A 24,407-nucleotide genomic window follows, 5' to 3' on the forward strand; every position below is an offset into this window, starting at 1 on the left:
ACTCAAAAAGGTCACCAACTCCTCCCCATAACCTGTCTAGTAGTGGATGTTGAGGTTTATATAAATACTTAAATACTTCCCATATTTTTATCTAAATTCATATTCATTAAGCAACTGTAAGCAAACAGTTAAATTCATTATGCATGATTCTGTGTAGCAGCAATGGTGAGCAGTAAAAAATTTGTCTGTGCCAGATAATCTGTTGAACTGGAAATATAGGACTGAGTTTTAAATTTGCTATAGAAATAAACTAAGACATCGTTTCTCAAACTTGTCTGATCATAAGGATTTTGGTGGATGCTTATTAAAATGTAGGTTCCAGTCCAGGCCTTCAGGGCCCAGGAGAAACTTATAGGAAAGAGTGGGAAAACTGAACTGGAAGTGTGTTTCCGCTGTCCTTCAATGAGGGTTTGCCACTTGGTCTCAGGGGTAACCCATATCAGGAGACCAGGCTGAAAAACGTTTTCATTCCCTTTCCTTCCCTGCCCTTCTTCCAAGAAACATTATGCCAGGCACTGTTACATGCTGAGAAAACAAAGATAAGCAACAATTCTTACTGAAGTGCCAAAGACAATGAACAATTACACGGGGTATTAGATGCTAAACAGAGGCAGTGCAGGACACTAAGCACTTAGAGAGGAGGAAATGCCTTGTCCAAGCATTAAGGCAAATTTCACATCTGCAAAGGAGGGGTCATTCCACAGAGAAGATGTAATAAAGACCCAGATGCTTAAGGAAACCTGGTATTTTCTGAGCATTGTTAAAGGTCTGGCATGGTTGAAGCTCAAGGTCAGGTTGGGGAAAGTGGGAGTAAATCGGCAAGAGTCAGATTGTGAACTGCCTCATGTGCCACTTGGAAGTGCTGGACTCAGTCCTGTAGACGATGTGGAGCTACTGGGAAGAAACCTACGTGTCCCCAGCACTTGTTGTAAAATGATTTCAAAATGTAACTTTACAAGAACCCCTTAAGACAACTTTGTTCTGAGCTAATAGCATATAATAGTTTCCAGCTTTGCTAATCTAGTGGAGACACTTCTCAGCTGATGTCTTATATAGACCACGGGTACAAAATAGATAAAAAGGCTGTTTTGGTTGATGCAGAAAGCTCAGTCCCCTGACAATTCCTGTAAACACGGGGTTCTAGGGAGCAGTTAGCAATCAAAATTCTGTGTTCCCAAGATGCTGAATAATTAAACGGGTACTCAGACTCTTCCTGTTGAAGAGTAGCTTCAATATTATCTTTGAAGAGAGCTCCTTCTACTATGTCTAGTATAGCTCCTTCCATGAAGCATCGTTCAGAAGATGCTCGTGGCACTGAGTCGAGTCTGCCTAGGTTTTCATCCTTCCAGCAAAGGGGAGGCATCCACATTCACCTGCAGTTTACTCTCTGGTTAAACAGCTTCATTCACTGATAACTTCTACTTTATGATAGGCAGGCATTGTTCTGATTTAAGCAAGGTCTTTTGGAATAATCAACTCAATGTTAAAGCTGTTATGTCTCCTTCTGTTCACCTTTTAGGTTTCTTCAATCTTTCCTTAAACTAGACCCTCTCCCCATTGGGTCCCCATTTTCCCACATGATTCCAGTTTGCCAGTGTTGCCTCTTGAAAACGTCATCACCAGAAATCGGTACAGCATCTCTTTGGCTACTTTTTGCCTCCCATTACTTATGTATGCATTTATAAAAAAATAAATTTATCATGAAAATGCCTCATGAGGGACTTTTCTGGTTAGCATTACCTTAAAACATATACAAAAGGAATATCCATGAAACAGAGTGAAAATGGCATTGCAAAAAATCTGCCTTACTGTCTGACGGAATACCGACATTTAACATCATTATGAAAGCTGATAGGCTGTCAAGACTGCCAGGTATTTTTCTCTGTAATGGAAAAAATAAGAGCCTAGAACAGTGAGAGGAACATAGCAGAGGCTCAGTGTTTGCGGGATGAATAAAGTGGAAGGCTACCTACAATGGAAAAAGGACATATCTTTAGTCTGGGGCTCTCAGATCTGTCCAACTCAAGGGGCTTCCGGTCTTGCAGAAATGTAGCCAGCAGGCTAAGCTGCAAGGTCTCTGCTTCTCAACGGAGTGTGACGAGGCAGCCCATGAGTGGGATACATGAAGCAGTCAGGACAAGTGTGAGACATTTAAGTCAGCACGGGCTCCATGTCGGAGCCCTGGTTTCTAGGTAGGAAGATGGATGTGTACTCAAGTGTATTATTTCCCATGGATGCAGGGGGGGTGAGAAGGAAAGAGATGCTTCAGGATAAGATCATTCTGGGGGATTCAGCATCCCCATGACACACTCTCCAGGCTGATATCACAAGATACTTCCTTTTTTTTTTTTTTTTTTTAAATTATTTTTTTGGGGGTACACCAGGTTCAATCTTCTGTTTTTTTACACATATCCCCATATTCCCTCCCTTCCTTGACTCCCCTCCTCGAGTCCCCCCCACCCTCCCTGCCCCAGTCCTCTAAGGCATCTTCCATCCTCGAGTTGGACTCCCTTTGTTATACAACAACTTCCCACTGACTATTTTACAGTTGGTAGTATATATATGTCTGTGCTGTGTGGTCCTAGGGAATGCCATTATCGATGCCCAGAGATGTCCCGCCCCTTGCCACTCTGTTCCTCATACAAGTTTAATGTCTGAAGATTTCTCTTTCTTTTCTTCAAAAAATATTTTAAAAGAATATAAGCAGAAGATATTTTAGATAAGAAAAATTGCTGACCTAGGGTCAGTCAAATCTAGCTCTTAATCCTTAAAAAGCTAGATAAAAAGTCAGCACTGAGTTTGAACCCCATGAGATGTAAGTCACCTTGGGGGTGGGTGAAGAAGGGCAGAGGACAGGAGGCTGTGTGTGTGTGTGTGTGTGTGTGCGCGCGTGCGCGCGTAGTCAGAGTCACTGGAATAAGTAACTTAAAAATCCAAAAGTTTCTCCCAAAGTGAGAGAGATAGATCTAATAACTGATGATCTGGCAGTGTTATTACTTTTAGAGAAATAACGTCAGTTCCACATTGATTTCTCTGCTAGACTGAATTATTATGCAAAAATATACGCTATTACTTTCCTAACTACTGAGTAGAAAGACCAAGCAATACTCACATCAACTGCTTATTTTAATGTCAAATGTTTATTTCTATGCCATAGTTGCCTCAGCACAATTTGTAAAAGAAAGGAATCCAAAAAGAGGATTTTTTTTTTTGGTCAGGATATTTTCTCTGCAGTTATAAGAAAGGAAATAAACACCTTGATATCAGAATTACCATTTCTTTCATATCATTCTAATATATATTGCATCTAAATATTTTTCTTGGGTGTCTTTTTTTTTCTTCTTTTTTTTAGGATGGAAAAATATCCACAGGGGGAAAATTATTTGAATTCATCAAAATAAATTTGGGATAGTTTTTGTCAGAGAATATATCTAGAATATCTTTGTTTTGGTACACTAGATAATTAATTGCCATATTTTTATTATTTAATATCACAGGCATACTTTATTACATAAAACAAAGTGCACTGAAAATGAACAATGTTAGAAACAAACTAAAATTTGGTGTATCTTAAATCTTCAGGTGATTAGGTATTAGCTGAAGCGCCAGGATACAAATTTCATATAGATACAAATGCAACTCTCTTCTGCGATGAAAACGCACTTAATAGCTTCGTTCTTTTTGATCTAGCAGACAGGGCATCCAATACAACTGAAACAACCTGATAACAATTTTTTTTTCAATAAAAAGGAATGCTCTGGCTTCTTAACTGGCTCCCACCTTCGAGGGAGCCAGAAGATGGCATTTGCTCTTTCAATATATATCTCGTCTGATTTGAGACACAAATCCACCAAGTTTCTTACAGTGGAAGTAGGCACCACACCTGAGAGCATGAGGCCCTCAGAGAAGCCAGTTAAAGTCAAGCTGTGATGCGTGGTGGTGGGCCCAGCACCTAGAAGACAGCATGGTGGTTGTGCATGTAAATCCCTTCAGCAGACTCAGGGAAAGGAGGAGAGTTCTTTAAGTTCATGCACATTTTATTGAGTAGTAATATAAAATGCTTTTTTCTTTTTCATTGTTACAAGTGCATGCTTTGATTGCCAACATGTCAGAAGTCAAATTACAAAGGCAAGGCTTTAGGCTGTAGTGAATTACTTGGGCACTTATACAATTGTTAAAAAATATGAATGGACTTTTGTTGCTGTTGTTGTTGTTTTCAGAATGAACCAGTTGTAACCCGTAACTGATATACAAAGGGAGAAAAGTGAAAAAAGTACATATTTTGTGGCACATGACAGAACAGAACAAAATAACTAAATTGTAATGACATTAACAGTTACCATGCATTTAGAGTTTCACATGTAACTACAAACTTATTTAAATTTTACAAGGTTTGCTAAACATGCTAACCATCTATATGTGCACTGACAAGCTTATGTTAAAAACTTTTAAGAATACTCTCCCCTTAGATTTTTTCAAAGCTTTTTTTTGATTACAAAATTTCAAAGGCATGAAGCATTTTAGAGAATATAAAGTACGCCAGTATACATACATTTCCAGTATATGTCAGACCACTAAGCGCATTACAGTCCCGTACAGGCCGATACAGCCATTTTTTTTTCTTAAAAAACATGCATAGGCAGATTTTTTTTTTTACAGAATATAGATGCTTTATCACTGTACTTAATATGGTGTCTTGTTTACTATACTTAAAAATGCACCACTCATAAATATTTAATTCAGCAAGCCACAACCAAGACTTGATTTATCAACAAAAACCCCTAAATATAAACAGCAAAAAAAAAAAAAAAAAAAAAAAGATAGATGTAATTATTCCAGTTTTTTAAAACTTAAAGAAAAGAAAAGAAAAGGTATTCATTGCCAAAGTAATGTGTTGTATGGAAAGAAGGGCATTCAAGCACACTAAAGAAACCTGAGGTAAGCATAATCTGTACAAAATTAAACTGTCCTTTTTTGGCATTTTAACAAATTTGCAACATTCTTTTTTTTTTTTTTCTGTTTTTTTTTTTTAAAGACTGCCTAATTCATTTTATAGCCATTGTCTGACAAGAGTAGCAAAACATTATCAATAAATAGTCCTTATTTAGTTTGTACATCATTTTGTTAAAAATGTTTGATGTCATCCATTTTTAGTGCTGCAACTGTAAACGTACAATAGAGTAAGAAATTAGACAAAGTTTTCGTGTCCAGTAACATAATAAAAGACCTCTCATTAACCTATCTAGAAGTCCCCAATGCAGTAGGAAAACATGTTCATTCCCCTAATATTGCAGTATATACTAGCATTAGCTTTCTTTTAAAATTTTTTTTTCCTATAAGCATTTTAAAAGGCATACCCAAAAGAGGTGTTTAATCACCACCCTCACCCTCACCAAAATATAGTTTATTATCTCTCTCCCTCTTTTTAACGATAGTGTAAACTGAATCCAACTCCTGGCCCCAGAGCAAATAAGCTACCATCAGAGGCAAGAACATCCAACTGCTGATATGTAGCAATCCTCCCCATCACGCCCTGCAGCTCAGAAAAAAAAAAAAAAAAAAAAAAAAAGTGAACAGGAAGTGGTCACTGGATATTGTTGCTATTACTGCCATTGCTGTCTGTGCCGTTAGTCTCTGAGGCGAGAGCCTTGTTGATGGAGTTAAGGTTGGTGTCGGAGGGCATGGCATCTCTGCGAGGTGGCATCCTCTCGTTAATTCGGTCTAAGCCCTTGGCCTCCTCGAAGCTAGTGATCTTATGTTGTGGTGAAAATCCTTTGATAGCTAAACAGAAAATCATTAAAAAAAAGAAAAATCGGGTTAGCCAGACGAAAACAAAGGGCACAGCTGCTGCATCAGGTGATGTTAGAGATTTCGCAGTGAGAGAGGGAATCCTTTAGTAGAGAACAAAGTGACGGGACCTGAACACAACACAACAGACTCCTTACCATACCCGAAGATAACCAAGAGGTTTGGTAACAGCCAATGTCTCTTGCCAACCAAAATGTCCTCTTCAAGTTAGTAAGATGTTAACGTTTCTCTTGTCTTCATGAAAGTTTAGATCCACGAAGTGGTATGTAAAGAGGAAGCTTGCTACCAGGGATAAGGTCTCTAGGCCCAGCATAAACTGGCTACATTGTTGACACAATTACTGTATCAAATGCCCTAACCGAGAAAGACTGCCAATGGCCCTAATTTTACTATTCCATAGTGCTAGCAATGGCAAACTCAGGAGAATCACTGAAGCAGCTAGGCCTAAAAATCTAACAGCTTACAGCAGAAACTAAAAGGAGCTATAAGAGGAATGAACTTGGGGCATTTCCATGCTATCTCAGATCCCAGAAAGACTTTCTTGGCAAACAACTCAAAAGTGGCATAAAAAAAAAAAAAGAAATTATAAACTTCTGCTTCTCCACTCAACTTTGGAAACATGCGGAGTGGGTGACAAGGTAAAAGAAACTCAGAAAAATCAAGATCAGATCACTAAATAGAAAAACTCTGTCTGCCCTTCAGCAGTAAACAGGTCAAACTGATGTCCATCTGGTCCATTACTGCCTAAATCAAAGAAAAACTCTTTCTTAGTAGATCAATGTAGACGAAAGTGATAGTTCAAGAATAACGAGGGGAAAACGCTTTTCTCAACTTTTAGCAAAAATGGATGGAAATGGTTTTGGCCTTATTCAGTGAAACCATGGAATTCTCAAAGGGGGGCACTGATATTTGATTTTTTTCAGTAACCCTAGTGTGCTCCAGAGATAGATAAGGTATTTGTGCAAGAAACAATGATTTCTTCAGTAGGTGCACCAACCAGTGAGCTGAAAATAAAGTACGTAAATGGGGAACCAGTGACATCAGTTTGCTTTACTCCCTGTGAAAATGCAAGCCAGACACGGAAGGGCCAATCACCAATGCTGAATTGGGCTGCATCGCCATGGCTGATGAAGGACTATCTCATTGTACCTTTATCCTTCCTACCCTATTTGAGAAGAAAAGGAAAGCAGTTTCAAGCTGAAACTTTGCTAGCCCCTCCCACACACATGTACAGTGCCTTTCATTAGTATGGATGAGATTCTTAAAAGATAGACACAGTTGCTTCCAAACTCATTAAACGATGAGAAACGGTTTGTTCCCCCTCTGCATTTTAAAGGTTAGTGTCATGGTGATTAGTCAACTATGAGAGGAAGAAGTTGGGGGAATGGGGAAAGACCAAGGCCCAAAGCAAAGCTTCTTAATTCTTCTCTAATTCAGTCATAAATTGCAAAATAATAGAGCTGTCTAATGAGCACCCACCCTGAAAATGAACTCAATGATTTTGAGGGACCAAAGTAGTGCTCTACTGTTTTGCTAAACTACTGTGAATATCATTCCATTGTAATTAATACATATAAAAAGCTGGTCATCATAATTGATGAAGCGATTTTATGAATTGAAGCGGTAAAAGTGGAATATCTTTTTTAGGTTGTTTAAGGTTTTAAAAGCCAATAGGGTGGGAGCGTAGAAATTCAAAATCTAGCGAGAACAATGGCTATGTCCGGAATGGGGCTGCATTTCTAATCATTTCTGTCTACCCTGGTCTGGAAGAATGTGTGCTCTGCTGTAGTTGCTGGTCAGACAATGGGTATTAGCAATTTACATTGGTAGTATACTTAACACAACACAGAGTCACAGAAACCACAGAAAACAGCCAAACTATCCACAAGAATGCACACTGCAGGTTAGAATTTGCCAAGAGGAATAGAGAATTCCCACATAAATAGCAGTTTATTCACTGCTATTTAGGAAGCAGTTGTATTTTCTCTTACAGTGCTAACATTTCCCCTATTGTATCCAAATCACGTACAAATTAAAGAGTCTAAAGTGGCACATTTTACATCATATCAAAGGACCATATCACACAATTTTGGGAACAGTAAAACATTATCTTGCAAGAACAAAATACAACTGAAGAATTTTGTTTTAAAGGGGAACTTCAAATTATTCTTTTTAAAATTTCCAGAGGGTGTGGTATGTATCATATTAAAAACTATTTGGATAGGCAGTGCTCTCATAAGTCTACATTTTAAAAGCACTGGATTCAAAAGGAATTGCAAGAGGGTCCACTCTATTGTCCTCGAGCACTGCTGGGACACAGTCGGTGATGAACGTGTCTCGTCTCTCCTGAAGCACCCAGCACAGTGCCTGGTGCAAAGCAGACACTCAGTGGACATTAACCAGTTGAGCGATGACTCAGTATTAACTATGCTTGTTACCAGCCACTTCCACAGCCACTAGACATTTTTGGACTCTTTAGAATATTTTGCTGGTGCTAACTGTTCTACAAATACCAGTAGGTTAAAATTTTATAAGACTAGCAGAACTGTTTATCTCATACACAGCTGTCTCTTGTTGGAATATTTTTTAGAGACAAAACTTAATGTTGAACTACAACAAAGCACTATTTCAAATGATGTTTTGTTCTAGAAATTTCTGAAGACTAGATTTAATAAAGCTATTTTCATTCTCCCCTTTTCAGTGCTGACTCAAAGTGATTTGAGGGAGGGACATGGTTCAGCTCAAAGAATATTGTTTTATCCCTTATATGTCCAAATGGATGCCATAAACCCCACCCCACATCATTCAAGATCTATAATCCTTTTGTTTTCTGTGATTATACTAGGATCATTGTATACAAAGTCAAACATAGCTTTAGGGGAAAAAAACAAACAAACAAACCAGAAAAGGACATTTTCCCCTTTAAAGCAAGAACATATTGGTTAATACTGAGCCACAACTGTTAGCCCAACACCCACACACTCTGTACAAGCTACAGCAAAAAAAAAAAAAAAAAAAAGAAAGAAAGAAAGAAAAAAAAGAAAGAAAGAAAGAAATGAATACACCCAGCAGAGCCCTTATCTGTTGCAGGTACAACAGAAAGGGGACTGGCCAATTTACCTTCATCAGCCTCAATAGCCTCAACAGTAGCTGAAGAGAAGAAAGGGGGTGCAAAATGAATGAGAAAAATGAGCAGAGGATTTTTAACTCTAAGAACAAATCAGTGACGATCAAGGGAGCTAAGAGGATTAATGTTCCTGTAAGTGCTGGATTCTGGCACAGACAACAAAACAGAAATGCTAAAAAGAAAGAAAAAACACCACGAAAATGATAAGTTGTTTTTTGTTTTTGTTTTTTTAATGAGCTGGATACACGTATCTGAGTGAAATGATGTGGATTTTGTTCACTAAATAAATGACAAAATGATTCACCCTTCAGGAGAACACTCAGGAAAGGTTTCTTTGACTTAGACTGAGTCTACAAGGGACTAATCGAGAATGCGCCTCTGACTCACATGAAGTATGATAAATCCACTGCTATGACTGGTAATTTATAGTTTTAAAATGCCCACAAAATGGCAGAACTTGAAGCACTGCCATAATGTTAGTGCAACAATTCACACTATTTACTATTAAATAGCACGATATCCTAGTGGAATAGAAAAGCAAGGGGGATGCAAATTTCGAGTTGCCGCTGAGTTGATGATAACACATGTGATTCTTTAAAGATAACATCCAGCATGTTTCGAGTGTGAGGGAGAAAGGGAAAAGGAAAAGGAAAGGGATAGTATAGTCTGGACTTCTTTCGCCAGGTAACCCAGTTTAAAATCAGTTTTCTTCACTGGAATATCATTTTTGGAAACAAAATTCTTGAAATGTTACAATCAAGTAATAACATGCCAGTAGCAGCAATAATTGTATCAGCATTTTAAAGAAAGGACAGTCTAAATACTGAAACCTCAGCATATTTCAGAGGCAAAACTTAAAAAGCCATTGCTTTATCAGCAATTTTCATAATAAACGTAGGGTCTATATTCTCGCTATACAGGTGTATGAGTCTATGTTAAAAAGGTTAGGAGATATTTCCCTAATTAAGTGCTAAAATGCAAAACTTCTCTGTAATTCCAAAATGTTTAATATTAAAACTCTACCCCCTGACTTTAATTTGCATATTTCTTATAACTTAAGGTTTTAAAACTAGAGCAACTGCTAAGTGTGCACTATAATTTACTTACATCGCATTCTAAATTCCTTATGATAAAAATGCAGAATGGTTACCACCATGGAGAAAAGCCAAACAGTAAAACTTTAAGTAGTTTCCCTTTTTAGACAAATTAAAGGGCATCAGATAATGAATTCTGAAACTGTATTAATTGTACATGATTAAAATATACACCGACTTTTCAAATTCTCAGGACTAATAAGTTCTAAACCTTATGTCTGCTGTGTGTGTGTGTTTGTGTGTGTGAGTTCGACACCAAATGACAAACAAATGGATTTAAAATAAAACAACAGAACAGAAAACTGAATAACCCAGGTTAAAATACAGGTGAAAATCTGGAAACAAAACAAAGAATTGTAAGAACTTAAGTAACTTAAGTTTAAAAGTAAAGCAAAAAATCTGGACTTGCACCAGCACCAACATAGTAGACATATGTACTGTCCATTATTAGGTGTACACTTCTAAAGCAACTGTGACCCATAGTTTCTGATAACACGCTTGCCGTACCTTAAAATTGTGCTAATCAGAAACTATGCAGATTTCAGTCAACTAGGTAGGTAGTTGTGCATATAAATGATCCATTTATGCTAATGTTCTTAGCGTGTTTATGTTGGTGGGAAAATTTTTGGTTTTTTTTTTGTTACTAAAATAATTTTTAGCTACAAATTAAAGGGGGAACTTGCTTCAATACTGTGGTATTTTCCTACCTTCATTTAGAAATTTTTCTTTCTTTTTGCGAACACTCAAAGACATTGATGTTGGAATAAATTCATATGAAAATAAAGAAAATTTTAGTGATGCTGCTAGGAGGTGATCATTTATCAGTACAATATCCATGAAGTCGGACGTCAGTCTCTATGTAAAAGGTGTGATAAATAACATTACCATAAGAATGTCAGAATCTTCTAGACTGAGGGACAGGGATAGAAAAGCAAACACACAAAAAAAGGTTCAGGGAAAGATACAGGAAAATAAGCAAGAGGCTGAGATTGCTTTGAAAATGTTAGAGCATATTTTTGTTTTCATTTTTTTTCTATTAGAGTCTAATCTAAAAGCAAAATTTCCATAAAGTACGATAAAATTGGACTCTAATAATTAGTTAAAATAGATAACAAAACAAAAGTAACAAAAGTAAAAGAACACATTGACTGGGCTGTCTAATATGGTAGCCACTAGCCACATGTGGCTATTTAAATGAAGTTAAAGGAAATTAGATAAAATAAAAAAAAACAGCTTCTCAGTTGTATGAGCTATATTTCAGGTGCTCAACGGCCATATGTTGCCAGTGGCTACTGTACAGACAGAGAAATTTCCATCATCACAAAAAGTTCTATTGGATAGCACTCATCCAGAAAACTACAGATTTTAATACAAAATCTATCTTCAAGGAAATATTTTCATCCTTTTTTAAAAATAAAGTATGATTCTATTCACTCTCATGTTTTGAATGAATTAAGTCAGAGAAAAGACACCTATGACTTCAATTTCCCTTCAAGTGGATAACAAAATCATCCTTTTTATTCTCTTCTTCCATTCTCCACGACATCCTAGACTTGGGCATGTATATTTATGTGTGTATGTGTTGATCTCATCAATCCAATAGATAACCAGTACATTTAATAAAAACATAATTAAGAACTTGTTTTTATCCACTGCTTGGCTCCAAGTGGTCAAACCTACTGTGCATGTAGGTGAACTGAGTGAGCTGTCTTACAGCAAGGCCTGAAACTATGGTGAAGGTGCAAATGAGGACATGGGGGTGGTGGGGTAAAGACCACATTCCAGCAAATGAGGCAAGACTGGTCAAACCCATGGTGTGTGTGTGGGGGCGGGGGGGGGGATGGTCAGCCCTTCTTCTGGCTGAGAAGAACTGAAGATGGAGACTGAGCTTAAATGGATGAATAAATCAGGGCTCTAACGACACTGCTGCCCGAGGTGCCCGCACAGCGCACACCAAGGGGCCTGCTTACCGCTTTGCAGGGTTTGCTTCCCTCCAGAGAGCACTCCGCTGGGGAGCATGCCCGTGGGCGTCAGACCTTTCAGCGTCAGCACACTCTCACTCTCTTCTCTGCAAAGGCACAACAGGGGAGGGGGCAACGACATGTCACCTGTTATTTTTTTCAAGAAAAAGAAAAGACTTAAAGGAAAAAATGTATATAAGAGCTCCCATTGACTTCTACCTTGGCTCTCTCGATTGTTTTCTTTTTTTACCGAAAACATACTATATTTTCACACATTCATAGAGAGGTAGTGTTGTGTAAATGATATGACAGCTGAGATAAAGTTGGGAATTACACAATTGCAGGAGGTTCCGTCTCTTCTGAATAGTGAAGATACAGAAAGCAATTCTGATTTTGTAAGCAGGCATCACAATACAAAGTGTTTGTGGGCATCTTCCACGACACTATAGGTTTAAAAAAAAAAAAGGAGCCACGGAGAGCGCTGCTGTACGTTTTTCCAGCCAAGGCTCAGCAAAAATAAGTGGAGCTGATTTGACCTGGGAGAAAAAACCAGACAGTGTAACAGAGGGTGAAACAAATCTGACCTGTGGATTAGGGAAGCAGGAGTTACATTCAGGGGCTTGTAAAGGAATTCTGACATTACATGTCAAACACACAAACTAATGGCACGTAGCAGATGAAACAACTGGTCAAATGTCCCACTGTTCTTTTGCGGTCTCTTTCCCCACTGATTTGCCAATACAACATTATTTTATTATTCATTATGACAACCGTTTTACAATCAGTTTTATGTACATTATTTGAATTAATTTATTAATCACAGCACTGCATTAATCAAACGATTAAATAACCATAAAATAAGAATAACCTCATATATTTCCATACAGCAGACAGTGTAATCCCATAGAACCAGAGAAGAATACAAGACACACACACACTTAATGTTTATAATATGCACAACCACTGACTCCACATTTTTATGAAGATGGCTAACATGGCCCAAACCTGCTGTGTCACTACCTTTCTTCAATTTCATCTTTCAGTTAAGCCGAAAGAATCACCCGTTAACTCCTTTTACCCTCTCATATTCCCCATCTACTCAATTAGCAAATCTTGAGGGCTCTACCCTCAAATTAGTTCCAGTATCTTACCACTTTTCACAATACTACTACCTCATCTCTTTTAAAAACAGATTTATTGGGATATAATTAACATACCACATAGTTTGCCCATTTAAAGTGTGTGACGCAATCAATGGTTTTTGGTCTATTCAGACAGTTGTGAAACCACCAGCACAATACATTCCAGCACATTCTCATCACTCCAAAAAGAAATCTTGTGTCCATTAGAGGTCCCTCCCCATTTCTTTCAGCCCTGTATTACTACTCATCTGCTTTCTGTAGATCTGCTTCTCCTGGACACTTTTTATGAGTGGAATCAGGTGGCCTTTGTGACTGGCTTCTTTTGCTGACCATCAGCGTCTCTTACCCCTTAACTGGTCTCTCTGCTTCATCCTTGTCCCGCTCCTGCCCCCTCTTCCCATATCTATTCTCAATACAGCAGCCAGACTGAGCCTTTCAACACCTACACAGATCCTGTCACTTCTCTATGTAAAACTCTCCAACGGTTTCTCCTCTCATGAAAGGTGAAAAGCCAGATCTTTAAAAGGTTTGACCAGAGCCCTAAAGAACTAGCTCCCACGCCGCAGTCTGCCATCTTCAACCATCTCTCAGACTGCATTTTCTACCAGCATCCACGTCCCTTCGTAGTCCTCAAACACACCCAGCACACCCCACCTCGGGGCTCTCCATCTGTTCAGTCACACTCTTCCCCCCAGGGATCTGCCTGGCTCCCTCCCTGCCAGCCTCCAGCTCTCTGCTGCAGCACTGCCTTCAACGTGAGGGCTTCCTTGAGAACGCTATTTAAAATACATGCACCTTCTTATGCCCTATCTCCCTTTCCCTATTTTTTTTATCTAAAGCGCTCATCACCCCTGAAAAGCTATACAGTTCGTTTCCTTGGTGGTTTTTGTTTGTTTGTTTTTTTGAGCTCCACTGCCCACTACATCCCACCCTAGCTAGAGAAGCTTCGTGTGAAAGGGGTTTCTGTCTGTCTTGCCCCTGCTGCATCCACAGTACCTAGACCAGAACAACGCCTGGCACACAGCTGAGATTCATAAAACATTTACTAAATAAAGGAGTCAAAGAAAAACAGAGTGGAGAATGGCAGTGTTAATCCACATTTTAGATTTCTGAATCCTTTACTGTTATTTAGAGCCAACACTTAAGCTATGGCTAATCGTGTGTAACTGGTCTCCAATATGCTGAGAAAGAAGCTCTTCTACCCTTGGTCCCTCAGGTCCACCCCTGACAGAGGACCTGCCTTCCCCAGTCACTGCTTCCCCAAGACATTCACTTTGAAACAGAAGTCCTGTGTGCATTCATTTGATTGGTGGATCCCAGGCAACATGCAGCACCTTAAGTGCAAAGGCTCCTGAAAGACAGGTTTCTGGTTCCCTTATAAGATGGCAGATTACCAAAACGTAAGGACCGTGCTGGAGGGCTATACCTGACAAATGTGTACCACCATCCACATCCATCCACTACAAGTTAAAATGTCTCATGTCACAAATTCCTTGTATTGCCTCTTCCCTTGCATCTCTCCTCCCACAGTTAGTTCAACATCTTTTGCTTGGATTATTTCAGTAGCTTCTTAAATGCTCTGGTACCCGTAAGTCATCTTGCTATCCAATCTTCACACCGTCATTACATATACATCTCCACATGGGTTAGCACATGCCCTGATTCTCCTTAGCACTGATCACTCACCGAGTGAGTCTGGACACGCTGCTTAGCCTCTTTCAGTTTCTGTTTCCTCACTGAGGTCAACTCAACCTTGCAAGCTTGCCGTGTAGATTCCTCTCAAATGTGTACACCATGGGGCGTACCGCACCCGGCCCTTAACAAGCATCTGGTAAAACACTGCTCTTAGGTCCTTAGGGTCTTGAAGCCTGCTCAGCTGCTGGGAATGCCTTCACCACAATCCTCCGGCTAATGGAACCCAAGCTGAACTTCACAGCACTCCACCAATGGCAACCTCTTCATCAGCATTCCTTTTGGGAAACAGCAGGGCTCCTTCCCATTCTCTTCCAGCGCAGAGCCTCTCTTCTTGTATTCAGCACACATCTCATGGCCTTACATTAGTTTACTGTCTACATGTCTGACATTTTATTTCAATCTCCACTTTGCCTAATGCACTATATGGTACACATTTAATGCTCAATCCTACTTTTCTCTAGAGAGGACCACCCTGTATTCTACGAGTGCTTCTACTGTAGGAAAGCAATACAATATACCTTATTTTTATTTTCTATCAATATGTGCAACCTTAATCAAGTAACTGATCATCACTGGGTTCAAATGGACCATTCTCAGCTGGGAATCACTGCATCTTATGTACCCAGAGGCAGAGGACTAGAGGGACTTTCCAATTGTAAGAGCTACCTATGACAATGTAACAGTGCTCCTGTCACCTCTGCGTGGTTTGAAGACTAATACAGCCACAAAGAATTTTCTTTTATGTTGAGAAAGGCTTCTCCTTTTTTTCTTCCCTAAATGTACTTTCCATTAGAAGTGATGGAGCTGTTTTTACTTATCCTCACAGAGACTTCAGATAGAAAAAGAAGCACATGTATTGGCAAATCTGAGGCTTGATAAAGAAGCAAGTGTTCACACTGAGGGACCAGCTGAGCTTACGATCTTCACATAGCCCTTTGCCCCCACAGGAAATTTTTCTAGCCACACAAGTCTCCCTGCTAGTCCTAAAAACTGCTGACTTTGTGTCCATCTAAGGGTCTTTCAGTTGCTGCTCCCTTTGTCTTAAACACTCTCACTCACGACCTTCATGAAGGTCAACCCCACACTTGCTCCAGTGCTGGACCAGAGAGTTCTTTGTTGGTCATGTACTGAAATGAGTACCTCACCCCTCACTTGCTATCCCCCTGCACTACTTTATGTTTTTCTTCATGGTACATCACAGCGGCTTTGAGTTTTATTATATTAACTTCAAATGAATGAATGAGTCCTGAACGTTCAGTAGGAAGGGAAAGCATGAGAGCAAAGTCGGCCTCATTCATTAGGCCACAGGGTGCAACTATGCTCTATTTTCAGCTTTAACACGACTTTTCAAGATTTGGCTGCTACTGCAGAGCTATTACGGCCTTTGATCTGGTGTCTCTGGGAAAGGATGATGGTGTTTTCCATCCTTCTCATGGCTCCCTGCTTTTGGTATCAAATCACTTAATTACTCTTTAGTGACGCTACCAGGAGTATGATAGAAATAGCAAGGAGGAGAAATCAAAAGAGCCAGGGCTGCTACTCCATGAAAAAGAGTTGAAAAAAAAAATCTGGCAAAAATCAGAATATGAAATTATACATTGTGAAGATGGACTTTCTCCCAAGGTACTCCTATTTATCTCTGTTAATAATGTAATTGTAAATTGACTGTATACTCCTCACATAATCACACTGTATTTTAAAGTAATTTTTCGAACAGAAGCAGTTATTTTGAATTATCCAAAAATAGATAACCGAATTTAAGTAAAGAAAAGTGTAGTTAATTCTCTTCAAGAAAACACTTGTTTTCTAAGCCCAGGCTTAATAATAACATGATACATGATCTATTTAAAAGATAACTATATATGGGAACTGAAACACTAAATAACTTATTTTCTTTCAACGATTTACTAGAATAATATAGATTCGCATGAATAAGCGTTGTGGTTGACATTCATTCCCTAGGAATGCACCTGATAAACTCATCTTTACCACAGAGAGAGAATGAAAAACAAAAAGGATTATAATAGCTTTTGTATTTCATAAAATGTTCAACCTATTGTGAAATAAACGTTTTAAAGTCCTGCAGCAAATAGAGGGATAACATGTGAAGCGGTCCATTTAGAGGCTTTCTCTTCGGAAATAGATTTCAATTTGACTAAAATAATGAGGAACTGACAATTCCATTCTAAAAAACAATTAAGAAAACGCAAACGGTTTCTAGTAAAATACTTAAATTACCAGACTAAAGTATTAAAATGTTATTGAGTGACAAATAAATTCAAAACAGCAGAGGACCAGGATCCCACCTGAGAACCGAGAACACTCTGGCCATCTTGCCGATGGCTCGGATCTTGTTCCGTATCACCTCCTTTCGGGCTGCGGCCGTTGCACCTGTGTTTTAAAAACAGAGTTCAGCAGTCAGGTGACTTTTTATTTAACTCTAGTTTACTAACTTATATGTGTAACAGACTTTAGTAAGCCAAACTAGGTTTGTTTTTTCCCTAAGGATTTATCTGTAAATCAAGTTTAAAAGCCTATGCTTCCAGGCATGAATACTTGCCTGTGATACTTGCCCAAATGCCAAAGAGCAACTTCTAAGATTTCCAAGGGGAGGGATAAAGGGCTAACTGAAAAATCACTGAGCACATGCGGTGGGTTCCTACCCTTCTCTTCTGATTGAGCTCCCTTCTGTTTATACAAAGAGAACAGGCATTGGCAGGAAGAGGAAGTGAGTCAGCAGGATCTTCTACTCATTTCCCGTCTCCATGCTGGGGAGACTACTTTAGCAAATTTCTTTTTCAAAAGTTCTTCCTTGAAGTAATCAAACTAGGGAGTCTCTTAACCCTCTATGGTCCCTGGAACAACATTTATATTATTTAATGTCCGTAAAACCCTTGTTTTAGCACTTGATATTCTTTCACCTACTGGTTGGTTCACAAGTTTCAGAGGAAAAAGCTGAAAACTACTGAACTGGATTTAGTGAGAGATGGTGGCACACGGTTTGTATTTCAGCACTTACGTAAAAAAGTTATACATAAGTTTAAGTTTTACCACTGATTGCATTTTCCAAATTAAAAAAAGAAAATCAATCCACATAGACTACTGCTATTATAAACACTTTCCTTTTTTATAGTTTTAAAATAATACTATATGAAATTTAGTGAATCTATTTTTATTTTTTCTTGAATTCTCAAGGTAATGTTTGGAGAAGTGCAAAACACAGGAAAAAAAGCTCTCTTTTTAAGATTTTTATAATCCAAAGTAAAAGGGATAAGATGCCCATTTTACACATCATATGGGACTTTGTAGAAAGTGTTCACACAAGCAGATTGTCTTTCTAATTCTGCCACTAATAGAAATATAACAAAATCTTCTTTTCAGATAATACCAGATAATATCAGAAGTGTTCTTAACTCTAATGAACAGTTTAAGTCACATAACTTGTTCAAAGACTGGTCTATAGGTGATAACTGGTATATGTGTTGGTCTTTTAATCCATGATAAGAATAAGCTTTCTGACCTTTTTTGGAAGGAAAAATTTCTGCTGTTTATTCTGACTTTTAAGAATTCAATATGGAATCTGTTACCATTGTTTGCTAAGGGTCAAACAATTAATCACTGCCCTAACATTTCTATAAGAAAGAAAACATACCAACACTCACACACTTTTCAAATGGCTAGAAAAAGGGCTCTGCTTTTCTCTCTACCCCAAGAAAGTGAAAACATAATGGGGCACTTTTTTCTCCTGGGTGGGTTAATTTGCTAGAGGAGATGTTAATGCACACCCATCTCACATGCCCATGGATACTCCCCAGAAGGTGTATACCAGGGAGCTGGTTTCCTCTCACCTCCTCTCTGACCCGAAAGCCCTCAAACAGCCCCTATTTTTGTCTGTTTCTTTTTCTCTAGTGGCAATGACACCATAGCAGGTACCCCCCAACAAATCTTATTGGGTTGCATCTATTTTTCCCCATCACCCCCTCACTCCTAATCTGAGTCCGGCCACGTGTCTTGCTTTTGGTCAACCCAACATTAGCAAAAGCGATGCCAGGAGGAGCTTGAAAAGCACATGGGTGTGTTCCATCTCTTGCTCCCTGGTATTTACCCAAGAGAGTTGAAAACTTATGTCCACACAAACACATGCAACACAGATGCCTATACCAGCTTTGTTTACAATTGCCAAAACGGAAGCAACCAAGAGTTTCTTCAGTAGGTGAACCTACTGTGGTCCATCCAGATAATGAAAAATTATCTGGTGCTAAAAAATAATGATCTCTCAAACCAGAACTTAGTATTGCCAGCTATTCTGCCTGTAAATGAGTGTAGTAAGTTTAAATTCATATGGGAGAAAGCCATTCTCCAATCCAGTCTTTCTGATAACCAACTGGAAACATGAATTCTCATTCATATTTGGTTCCTTGAATTAGACTCTATTGGCCAAAACACTGGAGGAGGAAATGGGGGGTGGGTAGGCCCTGTCTCAAACTGTATTCTCAGTTTCTAACAATATTTCTTATTATCTATGATTTGCAATTATGATTCTATATATAATAAAACCTGTCCTAGAGACTGTTTGAAAATTTAAAGTTCCTGTGCTTGAATTTTAGATGATTTATGATCAAGAGACTACTAATGGACATTTGTTAAGGAAAAAAAAAGTGAGACGGCAATTAGTCTCCTTACAGTGGTTTTCCTCTTTATTTATTTATTTATTGGTTAGTCAGTTAAATCCTGCCTCAGTCTAACTATTCAGTCTGCTATTACTGCTGTATGTTTAATGTTTCCCAGTCTGATCGACCCAGTCCACTCAGAGGTCATGATGTGCTAAGTAAGGGGAAAGATTCTAACCTTCTCCAAAAACAGTAGGGCTGGATCATAAACTCAATCCAACAGACACAAAGAATGGAAAGTGTGGGAGAACTCCAAAAATGGTGACTATATTTAGAAGCACAACAAGAAAAGCAGCAAGGAGTAGTTAAATGTCTAGAAACGAAATTGGATACATTTAAGAGGAATGAGAAGGGGAAAAATGTAAAATCAAGTAAGTGAAAAATATTTAAGAAGGATAATCTCTCAGAAACTTTTCATTAAAGGACTTGTAAAAACCATAACCAGAGAAATGAGTGCTGCTAGCCTTGAAGGGAACTGGAAAACTGTGGCAGCATCACGGTGATGAGGGACCAAGAAACTAAGCAGGAAAGGAAGGGGAACAAAGTATGTGGAGTCACCCTTTCAGCTCAGTATGAGCTGGTACTCAGAAAAATACTCAGATAAATATGGAATTTTAAATGTACAATGAACATTCTGACGGTCGGAGCCAGTTTAGCATTCCTTATTTTTCAGACCTAATGACTTACTGGAGGGCACAGAGCAGATATCGTACTTATGAATGTACTCACAGTTGTGCGCCCAACAAAGTGAGTCACAGTACATTCCAGCACTTTTCTTAATGAAGAGATGCTGTCTTTTTTTAGATTTCTCAATAACCCAAGTAAGAGGTTTTAGTGCTTCTTTTATAACATTAGAATATGTTTACTCAAAAAGTCAATTAACTTAATCACAAAAAGTTGGAAGAGACATTAAAAACTATCTCAAGAGTTTTATTCTGGGGGATTACCTTTGATATTTTCCAAATAATCAAAATCAAAATGAATACCACACACTCACCACCCACAAAAATGTGAAATAACCAAGTAAAACATCTGAATTAATATGTAATCAAATGTAAAGGAGCGGAACAATAGCAGGATAGAATTAAGTACAGATATAAAGGTCCTTGTATATTTAGCATTGATATTCCTGGTTTTGGTATTTTCCAGAGATCATTAAAACTCTTAATCAAATACTTATGTTCCATTGCAAGTCCTCACAGTCCATAATTCATAGGAAGATCAAGGAAAAATGCATGTTTTTCAGACTTTTCCTAGCTGTGACATGCAAATACAATGTCACATTTAACATTCTTGGTACATGCTCTATTTAATTTGTGGAAATATACCACAGTAGCTCAACTTAAAATTCAGTATATTGAATAATAAAGGCACAAAAAACACCTTTTACATTAAATTACTTTTAATAGTTAGCTATATTAACTATTTTTCAGAGAAGAATACAGTGACTTATTTTGACTTGTAAGCCCCAAACTGGAAGGCAACGTTTCCTAAGTTTAAAAAAATTAATAATTTTAAGTAAAATTTCATTTTGTGTTTCCATTTAAATAATTATCACTTCTTTTGGCGGGGCCTCTCTTTTGTTTCACCTTTTACGTTCTAATCTCCTTTTATGCCCAGGGTATTATGCTACTATTTCCAGAATCTAGGCACCCTGGCACACTCCATTTTCCTCAAAGGCTAACGTAGAGACCAAGGGAATCTTTAACGATTTGCTTTGACCATGTGCACTTCCTGACCTTAACTTAGTGCCTTGTTGGCTTCTCGTGAAGTCTGAAAGGTACCTATGCCAAGTGGCCTGCTGAGTGAGTGCTGCCAGCCTCTGAAAGGGAACTGGAAAACTGCAGCAGCATCACGGCGATGGGGGACCAAGTGCCAGGGTGAAGAGGGGTCTCACCCATGGGCTACCTGCCGCACATTACAGACCCTGGCTCCGTACGGCTCACGGTTCCCATCTATCCGTTGAGTGACTATTGCAATTCCTCAGTTTTCACTGAATCAGCAATGTGCGAAAAGTGCTATATAGAATACAATTTATCACCCAAATCATTTATTCGTTAAGTGTTCTTGTGAATCCAATCTTATTCTATAGCCTGCCACGTGCTAACTGCTAGCAACAGAAATAGGGGTAAAGCATGGTCTCTGCTTTAGGAGATCACATGAACGCCCACAGTGCACTGTAACAAGTATTAGAACAGAAGTAGCAGTGGCATGTGGAGCCGGCTGCTGTCAGCTGGAGCGCGTACACTGAGCACATCTCTTTTTAACTCTGTGTTCACTAACTTCGTGTTGGTAGCTTGAAACCAGTGGTCGGGAAGGGAACTTATACCAACAAAACCTGCAAATGCTACAAACCAGGGCCTTTTCCCCGCTGCAGTGATGGGTTGTTAAATATTTGCCGCTGGAAGTAGACGTTAATTGTCTGGAGAAAAATATTCACCCAAATGGTGATAGCTGAAGGATCCTGAAGGATAAGTAAGAGTTGAAGAGAAGGGAGAATTCTCCACAGAAGGAAGAGAATTTTCAAACCTGTGGAGGCCTCAAGAATCCATGTTATGTTCAGAGGGTGGGTGAGAAGCCTGGTGTGAACACAGTTTGGGTTCACTGGGGTGAGGGCAGGGTGGGAACAGAAGCAGGACACACCGGGGCAAAACTGTAAAGGCTTTAACGTAGTAGGAACAAATATGAAGTTTAGATATTAGCATACTCATCATAGAGGCACAAGAACTTACTTTGTACTTACCCACACCTCTCCAAAAAAAAGAAAAAAGAAACAAAGAAAAAGAAGGACTGATAGCTGGGTAGAGAGAGAGGTGACAAAGCAAACGTAATCGAATGTTAATTTTAGAAAGTCAGTGATGGGTACATGGGTATCGACTATACAATTTTTTCAAATTTCTTTATGTTTGAAACATTTCATAAGGTCAAAAAACCCCACTGCATTTGGAAGAAGCTTGGTTTGGAGGGACAAGGGAGATGGCAGCTTTAAGAAGAGAGGTCTCTCCGTCCCTCCTTTTCTTCATGCTATAAGAGGGATGCATGAGCTCTCCAAAGAAGGCAATGAAGAGAAGGTCTCAGTGCAGTGACATTCATCCCTTCCGTTCTCCAACCAGCTCCAGGGGGAAACTGGACTGGTAAGATTTTGTTTTATAAGCCCAACTCAACAGATTCTAATTGCTTTCAATACCTTTTTGTGACTGTAAGAAGTGATGATAAGCTACAGGGAATTTTTCTACGTTGGTAGTGGAGGGGTCGGGAGGTGGGGGGTCAGGAGGGGGCATGTAGCATTTAATGGGGACAGAGTTTCAGTTTAGGAAGGTGAAAAATTTGGAAGATGGACGATGGGGAGAGCTGCATGACAGTGTGAATGTACTTAGTGCCACTGACCTGTGCAGTCAAATGTGGTTAAAATAGTCTGCTTTATATTATGTGACTTTTACCACAATAAAAAAAAATTAAAAAAAATAAATGCAAAACATTTTTATACTTGAACATTTTATAAAAGAGGAATATTTTCATATTATTAGAAGGTGAAAAAGCTGCTTGCAAAAAACTAAATTGCTTACTCTTTAATGGAAAAAGTAGCAGAAAATTTCCATTTCATTATGATATTGGCCTCAAATGCTTTGCTATTGTTTAGGCTTCTTTCTTTAAAGGACTTTTAACTAATGCAAGTGTATCCATAGCATATGTCTCTAAATGAATTATATTATATTAAAAGGAGTGTATATATGTTAACATTTCATACTTTTTCAAAAGAAAGATCTATTTTAAGAACTATAGTTTGCTGGTAGGCTTCAAATCTCTTAAGCCTTTTAATTCAAATTCTGAGAAAATAATACAGAAAATTTACAACTTTTTCAAATTTTTAAAAAGATAAAGTTCATTTCTGTTAGAAACCTATTCTAATAAAAGTAAAATTTTATTATGATTCATTATTTTTAAGCAGAGTTTAGACATGGCTCCAGGTTTTATTTTTTGACACACAGGGCAATTACTGAATTTGAATAACGGTTATTGATGGAACAAAGCATAAGGGGCTGAGATAAGAAATATCTTTTGTTGTGTTATATTAAAGACAGAAATTAGTTTGGTTTCCATCCAAAATCAGCACTTTGAAATATGATATAATGCAAGGACAGAATATGTCTTCAGATGCCTCTAAAAACCTTGCATATTCGATCTTTATGGCTCTTTACAAATGATGCTGAAATTATATGTATACAGACTGTCTTATTTGGGAGAACACATGTCCCAACTTGGCCCCCATTAAGACTATGAGGCCAAAACATGTGCTATAATCCCCAAACCTTATGTCTTGTTTTTTCTTTCTCTGACCTAGTTTAACAATAACAAATCTGAAGCTTATATATCTCAACAAAGTGATGCTATACAGAAATTACTTAAACATCTACCCAGTTTTCTCCTTGGCTGTGGTGAGCTTGACAAGTGCTTCACTACATTTTTCTACACTGCCAGGCTCTTGAGTCCTGGGATTTAAGGACAGCAGCATAAGCAATGATAGACTGTAGCCTTTACATTTTTCACTCATGCATCTACAAAAGAATATCCTCCAAAGAATACTGTTCTCACCTCCAAGTTTAAATAATTGTAAGGAATATAATGTTGTAAGCATTGCCATTTAAACAACTATACTTTTTAAAAAATCAATGGCATATAAATATCATAGCAATTTCATCCTACCATCATCCACTTAAAGAAAAAAAAATCTATGAACAAGACATTCATTGATATTTAGAAATCTTACATTAGTCCTTTTTTCTTTGAAATTGTATTTCCATTTCAATTTTCCTGATTTTACTTTAGTGAATTATGTGTTTATACTTTAAAATATTTTTATCACCACATTACACTTTGCTGCCAAAAATATGTTTAGAAATTTAAATTGA

The 24,407-nt window shown here is 38.2% G+C and overlaps 1 protein-coding gene across 2 annotated transcripts in view; it reads right to left on the reverse strand.

Moving 5' to 3' along the window:
- Window positions 1-4,999: 4,999 nt before the first annotated feature.
- Window positions 5,000-24,407, reverse strand: part of PPP3CA (protein phosphatase 3 catalytic subunit alpha) — a 307,553-nt gene continuing 288,145 nt past the window's right edge. The window contains exons 11-14 of one of the 2 annotated variants that reach the window (XM_057729017.1): window positions 17,134-17,218; window positions 12,000-12,097; window positions 8,929-8,958; window positions 5,000-5,781 (exon numbers count right to left, since the gene is read on the reverse strand). In XM_057729017.1, coding sequence (XP_057585000.1) covers window positions 5,585-5,781; window positions 8,929-8,958; window positions 12,000-12,097; window positions 17,134-17,218 — 410 coding nt within the window. In that variant the 3' untranslated portion in view covers window positions 5,000-5,584. The remainder of the gene's footprint in view (window positions 5,782-8,928; window positions 8,959-11,999; window positions 12,098-17,133; window positions 17,219-24,407) is intronic. The other variant, XM_057729018.1, reaches the window with a different exon arrangement.

This window comes from Hippopotamus amphibius, chromosome 3 (assembly GCF_030028045.1).
Source record: "Hippopotamus amphibius kiboko isolate mHipAmp2 chromosome 3, mHipAmp2.hap2, whole genome shotgun sequence".
In the NCBI taxonomy this organism is placed as follows: domain Eukaryota; kingdom Metazoa; phylum Chordata; class Mammalia; order Artiodactyla; family Hippopotamidae; genus Hippopotamus; species Hippopotamus amphibius.